The sequence below is a fragment of the Lampetra planeri genome, unplaced genomic scaffold (assembly GCF_965212315.1).
Source record: "Lampetra planeri unplaced genomic scaffold, kcLamPlan1.2.h2 scaffold_348, whole genome shotgun sequence".
Classification (NCBI taxonomy): Eukaryota; Metazoa; Chordata; class Hyperoartia; order Petromyzontiformes; family Petromyzontidae; genus Lampetra; species Lampetra planeri.
In genome coordinates this window covers 10,001-25,000 of record NW_027615171.1, presented here as the reverse complement: position 1 = coordinate 25,000, position 15,000 = coordinate 10,001, and the positions used below count along the sequence as shown (strand labels likewise).

Below are 15,000 nucleotides of genomic sequence, written 5' to 3'. Positions count from 1 at the left end.
CTCACTCACCCACTCACTCACCCACTCACTCACTCACTCACTCACCCCCCACCCACTCACTCACTCACTCACCCACTCACTCACCCACTCACTCACCCACTCACTCACCTACTCACTCACCCACTCACTCACCCACTCACCCCCCCACCCACTCACTCACCCACTCACTCACCCACTCACTCACCCACTCACTCACCCACTCACCCCCCCCACCCACTCACTCACTCACTCACCCACTCACTCACCCACTCACTCACCCACTCACCCACCCACTCACTCACCCACTCACCCCCCACCCACTCACCCACTCACTCACCTACTCACTCACCCACTCACTCACCCACTCACCCACTCACCCACTCACTCACTCACTCACCCACCCACTCACCCACTCACTCACCCACCCACTCACCCACTCACCCACCCACCCACCCACTCACTCACCCACCCACCCACCCACCCACCCACTCACTCACTCACCTACCCACTCACCTGCCTGCCCCCCATGCCGTTGCAGATGATCCTGATCCTGAGCAGCCTGCAGCTCGCCATCCTCGCCCATCCACTCACTCACTCACTCACCCACTCACCCACTCACTCACCCACTCACCCACTCACTCACCCACTCACTCACCCACTCACTCACCCACTCACTCACCCACTCACCCCCCCACCCACTCACTCACTCACCCACTCACTCACCCACTCACTCACCCACTCACCCACCCACTCACTCACCCACTCACTCACCCACTCACCCCCCACCCACTCACTCACTCACTCACCCACTCACTCACCCACTCACTCACCCACTCACTCACCCACTCACTCACCCACTCACCCCCCACCCACTCACTCACTCACTCACCCACTCACTCACCCACTCACTCACCCACTCACTCACCTACTCACTCACCCACTCACTCACCCACTCACCCCCCCACCCACTCACTCACTCACCCACTCACTCACCCACCCACTCACCCACGCACCCACCCACCCACTCACTCACTCACTCACCCACCCACCCACCCACTCACTCACTCACCTACCCACTCACCTGCCTGCCCCCCATGCCGTTGCAGATGATCTTGATCCTGAGCAGCCTGCAGCTCGCCATCCTCGCCCATCCACTCACTCACTCACCCACTCACTCACCCACTCACCCACTCACTCACTCACTCATTCACCCACTCACTCACTCATTCACCCACTCACTCACCCACCCACCCACTCACTCACTCACTCACCCACTCACCCACTCACTCACCCACTCACCCACTCACCCACCCACCCACCCACTCACTCACTCACCCACTCACCCACTCACTCACCCACTCACCCACCCACCCACTCACCCACTCACCTATCCACCCACCTGCCTGCCCCCCATGCCGTTGCAGATGATCCTGATCCTGAGCAGCCTGCAGCTCGCCATCCTCGCCATGCTGGGCACCGCGGGCACCGTGGCGTGCGTGCCGCCATTCCCCTCGCGCGCACGTGCAGCCAGTGAGAGACACACACACAGACACACACACACAGACACACACACACACACAGACACACACACAGACACACACACACAGACACACACACACACAGACACACACACACACAGACACACACACACACAGACACACAGTGTCACACACAGACACACACACACACAGACACACACACACACAGACACACACACAGACACACACAGACACAGAGACACACACATGGACACACAGAGACACACAGAGACACTCACAGAGACACTCACAGAGACACACACAGACACACACGCACACACACACACAAACACACAGACACACACACAGACACACACAGACACACACACAGACACACTCACACAGACACACACACGAACACACACACAGACACACACACACACACAGACACACACACACAGACACACACACTCACACACACACACAGTGTCACACACAGACACACACAGACACACAAACACTCACACATACACACAGTGTCACACACAGACACACACACACACAGACACACACACACACAGACACACACACAGACACACACACACAGACACACACACATACACACACTCAGAGACACACACATGGACACACAGAGACACACAGAGACACTCACAGAGACACTCACACAGACACACACAGACACGCACACAGATACACACACAGAGACACAGAGACACACACACGTGGGAGATCTGGACGATGTTTCCAATGAAGCCTCCGCAGTGAGCGTTGGAACATTCCACGTGGCCACCCACAGTGGCTCTTTGTTGTTTCTGGAGGAACCCCAACGATACAGATTTAGTCTCTTCGCTCCGCCAAATGTGGTTCGGCCAGGAGATGTCATAGACGCCCGTACCCCCTGGGGCCTCAGGCACAGCCTCAACACCTCATCTGTCAGACAGAGTCTATGGGGAGGTCTTGACCATTGCAGCTGCATGAGCCACAGTCCTAAACCTCGCCCATTTACCCTCGGCATCAGGAGGAGTGGGGGACGATGCCAACCCCAGCCGCAAGCGATGATGAAATTCTCGCTTGCAACTTTCATCAGCTGAGACCAGGCCACTGTGGGTTTGAATGGGGTCCTGGGTGTACAACCCACCACCACCGGAGTGGAAGAATGGCAGGCGCACCTTACAGATAACGAGGCGATGGTCAGAGGGCAGATCAGCTCTCCACGGTAGGTCCTGGTGTCAAGGACATGGGACAGCATCCGCTGGTCCGTCACTATGTAGTCCAGCAGATGTTCTTGCTTGGACCCGACATGCATCCATGATGTTGTGTGGATGCACCGATGCCGGAACAGCGTGTTGGTAATTACAAGCCCATGGGCTGCACAAAAATCTAGCAGCCTCCTACCGTTGTTATTGAGCTGATCTGGCCCATGCCTTCCAATCACTCCAGACCAGGTGCCAGCATCTTGACCAATTCGGGCATTAACATCACCCAACAAGATAGCCAGCATCTGTGACAGGAGGTCATATAAGGCATCTGACTCATCGGCCTTGCCATCTTAGGTGGGGGCATAAGTAACCACAAACACCACTCCTCGCCTCTGGTTGATGGGAAGGCGAGCCAAAAGTAGCCTTGGGCTTACAGCTTCCCACACCTCACCACCACGGTCCCACGCCCCCTTCATTGTTTTGTTCAGAAGAAGAGCCACTCCCTGTTGTTTGGCAGTCTCCTGCCCCGAGTAGAGGACTGTCCACCCCTCATGGTGGCAGGAGCCAGAGCCGGTCCACCGGGCCTCCTGAATACCGCTGAGATCCAGGCGGTACCGGTCCAGCTCCCGACAGATGAGTGGCAGCCTCTCCTCCGCAGTGAGAATTCGAACATTCCACGTGGCCACACGTAGTGGCTTTTTTGTTGTTTCTGGAGGAGCCCCGAGGGTAAAGATTCAATCTCCTGGCTCCGCCAGATGGGGTTTGGCCAGGAGACGTCATAGACACCTTTCCCCCCGGGGCCTGTGGCACAAGCTTAGTTTGATATTTTCTTCATAGCTTATTCACTATTTATTTGAAGGTGGAATGGTTAGCAGCCCCTCACATCCATCCAGAGCCCGCCATGAGGGGAATGGACAATCGAAATTGGCCCTCACCCCTTGGCACTGCTCACCACAGGGTTGTTTTCCCGTTCAGAGACACACACAGAGACACACACAGAGACACAGAAACACACACAGTGACACACACAGAAACACAGAGACACACACAGAGACACAGAAACACACACAGTGACACACACAGAAACACAGAGACACACACAGAGACACAGAGACACACAGAGACACACACAGAGACACTCACAGAGACACAGAGACACACACAGAGACGACACACACAGAGACACTCACAGAGACACACACAGAGACACACACAGAGACACACACAGAGACAAAGAGACACACACAGAGACACACACAGAGACACACACAGAGACACAGAGACACACACAGAGACACACAGAGACACACACAGAGACACACACAGAGACACAAAGACACACACAGAGACACAGAGACACACACAAAGACACACACAGAGACACACACAGAGACACACACAAAGACACACACAGAGACACACACAGAGACACACACAAAGACACACAGAGACACACACAGAGACTCACACAAAGACACACCCACCCACCCACGCACCCTCTGACCCACTAACTTCCACACCCACTCACTCACTCACCCACCCACCCACTTACTCACTCACTCACCCACTCACTCACTCACCCATCCACTCACCCACCCACTTACTCACTCACCCACTCACCCACCCACTCACCCACCCACCCACTCACTCACCCACTCACCCACCCACTCACCCACCCACCCACTCACTCACTCACCCACCCACCCACCCACTCACTCTCCCACCCACTCACCCACCCACTCACCCACCCACTCACTCACCCACTCACCCACCCACTCACTCACTCACCCACTCACCCACCCACTCACTCACTCACCCACTCACCCACTCACCCACCCACTCTCCCACCCACTCACCCACCCACCCACTCATTCTCCCACCCACTCACTCACCCACTCACCCACCCACTCACTCACCCACTCTCCCACCCACACATTCTCCTACCCACTCACTCACTCACCCACCCACCCACTCACCCACCCACCCACTCTCCCACCCACTCTCCCACCCACTCACTCACTCACCCACCCACCCACTCACCCACTCTCCCACCCACTCTCCCACCCACTCACTTTCCCACCCACTCACCCACCCACCCACCTAATCACTCACCCACCCACTCACTCACCTACTCACCCACCCACTCACTCACCCACTCTCCCACCCACTCACTCTCCTACCCACTCACTCACTCACCCACTCACCCACCCACTCACTCACCCACCCACCCACTCTCCCACCCACTCTCCCACCCACTCACTCACCCACCCACCCACTCACCCACTCTCCCACCCACTCACTTTCCCACCCACTCACCCACTCACTCACCCACCCACCTAATCACTCACCCACCTACTCACTCACCTACTCACCCACCCACTCACCCACCCACCCACTCACCCACCCACTCACCCACCCACTCACTCACCCACTCACCCACCATCCCCCACCACCCCCTTGAGTTCATACCCCGTGAGAAGAACTCTCAAATAATTTCATCAAAATGTTGTTTCTTTTTAACTGCGATGCAAACCTCCGACCCACCCATCATTTGTCCTGCACGGTCACCACGCCCCTGTAGGCATGAACCAGCAGCTGCTCGTCGTGGAGATGTTCCTGGTGGCGCTCGTGTCGCGGGGGGTCTACAGGAGACGCTACGACGCGGTCGCGGTTACGGTGGAGGCGTCGAAACTGGGAGGAGGAGAAGATGGAGGAGCGGAGAACGGAACCAAGGGCGATGTCATCGTTCGCACGTGACATCATCATCAGCATCATCAGCAGCAGCAGCATCATCAGCAGCATCATCAGCAGCAGCATCAGCAGCAGCATCATCATCAGCAGCATCATCAGCAGCATCATCAGCAGCATCATCAGCAGCAACATCATCAGCAGCATCATCATCAGCAGCATCAGCAGCAGCATCATCATCAGCAGCAGCATCAGTATCAATATCAGCATCATCATCATCAGCATCATCAGTAGCATCAGCAGCATCAGCAGCATTAGCAGCATCATCATCAGCAGCATCAGCAGCATCATCAGCATCAGCAGCATCAGCAGCAGCATCAGGATCATCATCAGCAGCATCATCATCATAATCAGCAGCAGCATCATCAGCAGCAGCATCAGTATCAGCATCAGTATCAACATCAGCAGCATTATCATCATCAGCAACAGCATCAGCAACATCATCATCATCAGCATCATCATCAGCAACATCATCAGCATCATCATCATCAGCAACATCATCATCAGCACCATCATCAGCAGTATCAGCAGCATCATCAACATCAGCAGCATCATAATGATCAGCATCATCATCAGCAGCATCATCAGCAGCAACATCATCATCAGCAACATCATCAGCAGCAGCATCATCATCAGCAACATCAACATCATCAGCAGCATCAGCATCATAATCATCAGCAGCATCAGCATCACCCCCCTCACTCACCTCCTCACACAGTCACTCTCTCATCCAAGCACTCACCTCGTTACTCACCCACCTAGTCACCCACCTAGTCACCCACTCACCTAGTCACCCACCCACCTAGTCACCCACCCACCTAGTCTCTCACCCACCTAGTCACCCACCCACCTAGTCACCCACCCACCTAGTCACCCACCCACCTAGTCACCCACCTAGTCACCCACCCACCTAGTCACCCACCTAGTCACCCACTCACCTAGTCACTCACCCACCTAGTCACCCACCTAGTCACCCACCCACCTAGTCACCCACCTAGTCACCCACCCACCTAGTCACCCACCCACCTAGTCACCCACCCACCTAGTCACCCACCCACCTAGTCACCCACTCACCTAGTCACCCACCCACCTAGTCACCCACCCACCTAGTCACCCACTCACCTAGTCACCCACCTAGTCACCCACCCACCTAGTCACCCACCCACCTAGTCACCCACCTAGTCACCCACCTAGTCACCCACCCACCTAGTCACCCACCTAGTCACCCACCTAGTCACCCACCCACCTAGTCACCCACCCACCTAGTCACCCACCCACCTAGTCACCCACCTAGTCACCCACCCACCTAGTCACCGACCCACCTAGTCACCCACGTAGTCACCCACCCACCTAGTCACCCACCTAGTCACCCACCCACCTAGTCACCCACCCACCTAGTCACCCACCCACCTAGTCACCCACCTAGTCACCCACCCACCTAGTCACCGACCCACCTAGTCACCCACGTAGTCACCCACCCACCTAGTCACCCACCCACCTAGTCACCCACTTACCTAGTCACCCACTTAGTCACCCACCCACCTAGTCACCCACCTAGTCACCCACCCACCTAGTCACCCACCCACCTAGTCACCCACCTAGTCACCCACCTAGTCACTCACCCACCTAGTCACCCACATAGTCACCCACCCACCAAGTCACTCACCCACCTAGTCACCCACCCACCTAGTCACCCACTCACCTAGTCACCCACCTCGTCACTCACCCACCTAGTCACCCACCCACCTAGTCACTCACCCACCTAGTCACCCACCCACCTAGTCACTCACCCACCTAGTCACTCACCCACCTAGTCACTCACCCACCTAGTCACCCACCCACCTAGTCACCCACCCACCTAGTCACCCACCCACCTAGTCACTCACCCACCTAGTCACCCACCTAGTCACTCACCCACCTAGTCACTCACCCACCTAGTCACCCACCCACCTAGTCACTCACCCACCTAGTCACCCACCTAGTCACCCACCCACCTAGTCACCCACCCACCTAGTCACTCACCTAGTCACCCACCCACCTAGTCACCCACCCACCTAGTCACCCACCTAGTCACTCACCCACCTAGTCACTCACCCACCTAGTCACCCACCTAGTCACCCACCCACCTAATCACCCACCCACCTAGTCACTCACCTAGTCACCCATCCACCTAGTCACCCACCCACCTAGTCACTCACCCACCTAGTCACCCACCTAGTCACTCACCCACCTAGTCACTCACCCACCTAGTCACCCACCCACCTAGTCACTCACCCACCTAGTCACCCACCTAGTCACCCACCCACCTAGTCACTCACCCACCTAGTCACCCACCCACCTAGTCACTCACCCACCTAGTCACTCACCCACCTAGTCACCCACCTAGTCACCCACCTAGTCACCCACCCACCTAGTCACCCACCTAGTCACCCACCTAGTCACCCGCCCACCCAGTCACCCACCTAGTCACCCACCCACCTAGTCACCCACCCACCTAGTCACTCACCTAGTCACCCACCCACTTAGTCACTCACCCACCTAGTCACCTACCCACCTAGTCACCCACCCACCTACTCGCCAACCCACCTAGTCACCCACCCACCTAGTCACCCACCCACCTAGTCACCCACCCATCTAGTCACTCACCCACTTAGTCACCCACCCACCTAGTCACCCACCCATCTAGTCACCCACCCACCTAGTCACCCACCCACCTCGTCACCCACCCACCCACCCACCTAGTCACCCACCCACCTAGTCACCCACCCACCTAGTCACTCACGCACCTAGTCACTCACCCACCTAATCACCCACCCACCTAGTCACTCACCCACCTAGTCACCCACCCACCTAGTCACCCACCCACCTCGTCACCCACCCAACTTGTCACCCACCCAATCACCCACCCACCTAGTCACTCACCCACCTAGTCACCCACCCACCTAGTCACCCACCCACCTAGTCACCCACCCACCTAGTCACTCACGCACCTAGTCACTCACCCACCTAGTCACCCACCCACCTAGTCACTCACCCACCTAGTCACCCACCCACCTAGTCACCCACCTAGTCACCCACCTAGTCACTCACCCACCCACCTAGTCACTCACCCACCCACCTAGTCACTCACCCACCCACTCACCCACCCACTCACCCACCTACTCACCCACCTACTCACCCACCCACTCACCCACCTACTCACCCACCTAGTCACCCGCCTAGTCACCCGCCTAGTCACCCACCCAGTCACCCACCAACTTCGTCCTCTCATCATCATCGCCACTCCCACCGTGGTCTACCCACTGCTGGATGATTATCCACAGCAGCGGATTCTGTGTCACCCTCATTAAAGTTCGCTCGTGACTCGCTGTTGTCCGACGTTCCGTGCTTGCACCCTGCTGGGCTCATAACGGCCGCGTCCACCCCGCAAGCCCCTCCCCCAGCCCCCACCACATCCACCTCTCACCCCGCTAGTGGGCGGGGCTACCCCGCTAGTGGGCGGGGCTACCCCCTGTGGGCGGGGCTACCCCGCTAGTGGGCGGGGCTACCCACTAGTGGGCGGGTTACCCGACTTAAAGGGACCCTGCCGTGAGTGAGAGGGTTCTTAAAGGGACCCTGCCTTGAGTGAGAGGGTTCTTAAAGGGACCCTGCCTTGAGTGAGAGGGTTCTTAAAGGGACCCTGCCTTGAGTGAGAGGGTTCTTAAAGGGACCCTGCCTTGAGTGAGAGGGTTCTTAAAGGCACCCTACGGTGAGTGAGAGGGTTCTTAAAGGGACCCTGCCGTGAGTGAGAGGGTTCTTAAAGGTACCCTGCTTGAGTGAGAGGGTTCTTAAAGGGACCCTGCCGTGAGTGAGAGGGTTCTTAAAGGGACCCTGCCTTGAGTGAGAGGGTTCTTAAAGGGACCCTGCCTTGAGTGAGAGGGTTCTTAAAGGCACCCTACGGTGAGTGAGAGGGTTCTTAAAGGGACCCTGCCGTGAGTGAGAGGGTTCTTAAAGGGACCCTGCCTTGAGTGAGAGGGTTCTTAAAGGGACCCTGCCTTGAGTGAGAGGGTTCTTAAAGGGACCCTGCCTTGAGTGAGAGGGTTCTTAAAGGCACCCTACGGTGAGTGAGAGGGTTCTTAAAGGGACCCTGCCGTGAGTGAGAAGGTTCTTAAAGGCACCCTACGGTGAGTGAGAGGGTTCTTAAAGGGACCCTGCCGTGAGTGAGAGGGTTCTTAAAGGTACCCTGCTTGAGTGAGAGGGTTCTTAAAGGGACCCTGCCGTGAGTGAGAAGGTTCTTAAAGGCACCCTACCGTGAGTGAGAGGGTTCTTAAAGGGACCCTGCTGTAAGAGGGTTCTTAAAGGGACACTGCAATAGGGCGGGTGTTCTTAAAGGGACACTGCGATGAGTGAGACGCAGTAACCCTGGTGACGCGCCTGGGTTGGATTTCTCGACTCGGGCGACTTTCCCCCACGGAGTCTGGAAGTTTCCTTTTCGCCGTTCCCGACAGCCCCTTGAACAGGCAGAGAGTTGGAGACGCTGGGAGAGGCTGCTGCTTCCTCCGTCGGGAGCTGGACCACTACCGCCTGGACCTCTGACGGTAGTCGCAAGGGTCCGGTCGACGGGCTCTGGCTCCAGCCACCATGAGGGGTGGACAGTGCCCGAGCACGGGGCAGGCGCCTGCCACAATAACGTGGAGTGGCTCTGCTTCTGAACGTAATCACGACGGGGCGTTGTGTGTGGGAGCGTGGCGGTAGAGGTGTGGGAAGCTGCGAGTCCCAAGGCCGCTGTGGGAGGCGAGGAACGGTGGTGGTGGTGTTAGTGGTTGGGGTGGTGGTGGGGGTGGTGGTGGGGTTAGTGGTTGGGGTGGTGGTGGGGGTGGTGGTGGGGTTAGTGGTTGGGGTGGTGATGGTGGTGGTAGTGGTGGAGGTGGTGGTGGTGGTGGTGGTGGAGGTGGTGGGGTTAGTGGTTGGGGTGGTGGTGGAGGTGGTGGGGGTGGTGGTGGTAGTGGGGGTAGAGATGGAGTGATGTGGTACAGGAGGACGTGGAGCTGAGTGGACTTGCCGATGACTGGTACCAGCGGTGTCAAGATCGGCCTCAGTGGAGGAGGCTCGTGAAGGACGCTACTGGGCAGTTGGAGGCAGTCGCCCTCCAACAACAACGGAGGGCGGAGGAGCGACGCTCACAACAACGAGCGGAGCGCCGGGTGGATAAAGCACAGCAAGTTGGTACAGTAGGGGGCACAGGTGGTGCATCAGCCAGTCATCTCGGTCATCTCGGTCAGTCGACCCGTGGCACCTGCTGGGTCTGCCCCGTGACCTCCTGCCAGCGGGCGTTCGACACTTCACGTGGCCTCAAGGTGCACATGGCCTGGCACAAGCGTCGTGGTGACGTCACCGCCACTTAGTGGCGAATGGCGGTTGTTGTTGTTGGTGGTGAGGGTAGTGGATGGAGTGGTGGTGGTGAAGGTGGTGGGGGTGGTGGTGATAGGGGTGGAGGTGGTGGGAGTGGTGGTTGGGGTGGTGGTGGTGGAGCTGGTGGGGGTAATGGTGGTGGTGGGCGTCGTGGTGGTGGTGATCGTAGGGGTGGTGGTGGTGTTGGTGTTAGGGATGGTGGGGGTGGTAGTGGTGGTGATTGTAGGGGTGGTGGTGGTTTTGGGGGTAGTGGTGTTAGGGGTGGAGGTGGTGGTGGTAGGGGCGGTGGTGGGGATGGTGGTGGTGGTGGTGGGGATGGTGGTGGTGGTGAGGATGGTGGTGGTAGTGGTTGTTTACACGCCAGCCACAGAAGATGAACGTCAGTGGAGGGATGCAGGCCAGGCTGGAGATGAGTTAGTCGCCTGTGTATGACCTCCTGGCGCAGGTGCTGACTAAAGTGGGATAGAGTTGCAGTCTGTGAGCCACGGCCATTGGCATCCCCTGACGGGCATAGAGAGAGAGACACAGAAAGACCTCCAGGCCTAGGACTCGAACCATGTCCCTCTGTCTCTTTAACGCGGCCATCGCGAACCCACTGAGAGACACAGAGACACAGAAAGACATCCAGACCTAGGACTCGAACCATGTCCCTCTGTCTCTTTAACGCGGCCATCGCGAACCCACTGAGAGACACAGAGACACAGAAAGACCTCCAGACCTAGGACTCGAACCATGTCCCTCTGTCTCTTTAACGCGGCCATCGCGAACCCACTGAGAGACACAGAGACACAGAAAGACCTCCAGGCCTAGGACTCGAACCATGTCCCTCTGTCTCTTTAACGCGGCCATCGCGAACCCACTGAGAGACACAGAGACACAGAAAGACCTCCAGACCTAGAACTCGAACCATGTCCCTCTGTCTCTTTAACGCGGCCATCGCGAACCCACTGAGAGACACAGAGACACAGAAAGACCTCCAGGCCTAGGACTCGAACCATGTCCCTCTGTCTCTTTAACGCGGCCATCGCGAACCCACTGAGAGACACAGAGACACAGAAAGACCTCCAGGCCTAGGACTCGAACCATGTCCCTCTGTCTCTTTAACGCGGCCATCGCGAACCCACTGCGTAAGAGAGACACAGAGAGACACACCCAGACCCAGGGCTCGAACCCAGGCTCTTAGTGTCTCTGACATGGTCATTGTGAACCCACTGAGAGACACAAAGAGACACACCCAGACTCAGGGTTCGAACCCAGACTATCAGCGTCTCCGACATGGCCATTGTGAACCCACTGAGTAAGAGAGAGAGACGCAGAGAGACAGAGAGACACACCCAGACCCAGGGCTCGAACCCAGGATCTCAGTGTCTCCAACACGGCCATTGTGAACCACTGGGGGAGAGATACCCAGACTCAGGGCTCGAACCCAGGCTATCTGTGTCCCTAGCATGGTCAGTGTGCACCCACTGAGAGACACAGAGACACAGAAAGACCTTCAGACCCAGGGCTCGAACCCAGGATCTCAGTGTCTCCAACACGGCCATTGTGAACCACTGGGGGAGAGATACCCAGACTCAGGGCTCGAACCCAGGCTATCTGTGTCCCTAGCATGGTCAGTGTGCACCCACTGAGAGACACAGAGACACAGAAAGACCTTCAGACCCAGGGCTCGAACCCAGCTTCTCAGTGTCTCCGACACGGCCATTGTGAACCCACTCATAGACACAGAGAGACACCCAGACCCAGGGCTTGAACCCAGGGTCTCAGTGTCTCGGTACAGTGAGCGAGCGAGCGAGCTGGACAGGCGCTAAGTTTAGCTGCGGAATTCTCGTTGCAGAAAAAAAAAGGATTGGTGAATCCACTCACAGCTACCACCACTACCACCAGCACAACCCCTACCACCACCCCTACCACTACCACCAGCACAACCCCTACCACCACCCCTACCACTACCACCAGCACAACCCCTACCACCACCCCTACCACCACCACCCCTACCAGCACCACCACGACCACCAGCACCACCACTACCACCACAAACACCACCACCACCACCCCTACCACCACTACCAGCACCACCACGACCACCAGCACCACCACTACCACCACCACCACTAACACCACCACCCCTACCACCACCACCCCTACCACCACTACCACTAACACCACCACCCATACCACCACGACACCCCCACCACAACGACCCCTATCATCACCACCCCCACCACGACAGCCACCACCACCCCTACCACCCCCACCCTTACCACCAAAACCACCAGCACCACCACCAATACCACCAGCACCACCCCTTCCAGCACCACCACTACCACCCCTACCACCACCCCTACCACCACCACCATCAACAACAACCGCCATTCACCACTGAGTGGCAGTGACGTCACCACGACGCTTGTGCCAGGCTAGGTGCACCTTGAGGCCACGTGAAGTGTCGAACGCCCGCTGGCAGGAGGTCACGGGGCAGACCCAGCAGGTGCCACGGGTCGACTGACCGAGATGACCGAGATGAGTGGCTGATGCACCACCTGTGCCCCCTACTGTGCCATCTTGCTGTGCTTTACCCACCCGGCGCTCCGCTCGTTGTTGTGAGCGTCACTCCTCCGCCCTCTGTTGTTGTTGGAGGGCGACTGCCTTCAACTGCCCAGTAGCGTCCTTCACGAGCCTCCTCCACAGAGGCCGATCTTGACACCGCTGGCACCGGTCATCGGCAAATCCACTCAGCTCCACATCCTCCTGTACCACATCACTCCATCTCTTCTCTAGCCCGTGCCGCGCCCGTTTAGCCCCCTCGCTCCGACCGAACAAAAGCTGTTTAGGCATTTGGTGGCTGGGCATGCGGGCTACATGACCCAGCCAACGCAGCCTTGCCTGCCGGAGGAGCTCACCGATGGGACTTTGCCCAGATCTTTCAAGGATTTGTGAGCTCCTCACACAATTCAGCCTGGATAAACCCAGGACGGACGTTCCATTAAGGGGGTCCACGTTTCGCAAGCGTAGAGAAGGGAGGGAATGACTGTGGCCGAGAAGACCTAAAGCTTCGTGCGGAGCGACAGACTAGGTAGCTTCCACACAGCGTTACGCAACCGATGAAAAGATATTGCCGCTCGACTGATTCGGAGTGAGACCTCTGCTTTTAAACGGAGCTGTTCTTGAGCACACTGCCCAGGTATGGGAAACTCTCCACTCTCTCCACTACTGCCCCATTACTAATTGGGGAGGTCTGGACCGTGTCCCCAAATCAGCCTCCACAGCGAGCGTTCGAACACTCCACGTGGCCACCCGCAGTGGCTTTTTGTTGCTTCTGGAGGAGTCCCGAGGGTGAAGATTCAGTCTCCTGGCTCCGCCCAATGGGCCTTGGCCAGGAGACGTCATGGACGCCTGTCCCCTCGGGGCCTCCGGCACTAGATTAGTTAGATATATTTCAGGTGGTTTAGTGGTCATTCATTGAAGGTGGGGGGGTTACCAGCCCCTCGCACCTGTCCAGAGCCCCCATTTGGCTGCTGCGTTGGCTACAAATACCACGAGGGGAAAGGCCAATCTCAGTTGGCCCTCCCCCCATGGCCGTGCTGCTCACTACAGCGTCACCCACCAACGAGGAGATAGGGGGTTGAATTACCCCCCCAGCACCACCCCTACCACCACCCCTACCACCACCACCACCCCTACCACCCACACCACCCCTACCACCAACATCACCACCCCTACCACCACCCCCACCACCCCTACCACCACCCCTACCACCACCACCACCACCCCTACCACCACCACCACCACCACCACCCCTACCACCACCACCACCCCTACCACCCACACCACCCCTACCACCACCCCTACCACCAGCACCACCACCACCACCACCCCTACCACCACCCCTACCACCACCCCTACCACCACCACCACCCCTACCACCACCACCACCCCTACCACCACCCCCACCACCCCTACCACCACCACCACCCCTACCACCAACACCACCCCTACCACCAGCACCACCACCCCTACCACCAACACCACCACCCCTACCACCAACACCACCCCTACCACCAACACCACCACCCCTACCACCAACACCACCACCCCTACCACCAACACCACCAGCACCACCACCCCCTACCACCCACACCACCCCTACCACCAACACCACCCCTACCACCAACACCACCCCT

At 57.8% G+C, this 15,000-nt stretch overlaps 1 protein-coding gene across 1 annotated transcript in view; it reads left to right on the top strand.

The window, feature by feature from the left end:
- Positions 1 to 6,533, top strand: part of LOC144740913 (organic solute transporter subunit alpha-like) — a gene marked incomplete at its 5' end in the record, with an annotated part of 37,036 nt that extends 30,503 nt beyond the window's left edge. The window contains 2 exons of the mRNA XM_078623618.1: positions 1,404 to 1,509; positions 5,259 to 6,533. Of these exons, the coding sequence (XP_078479744.1) occupies positions 1,404 to 1,509; positions 5,259 to 5,434 (282 nt within the window). The remainder of the gene's footprint in view (positions 1 to 1,403; positions 1,510 to 5,258) is intronic.
- Between the last annotated feature and the right edge of the window lie 8,467 nt (positions 6,534 to 15,000).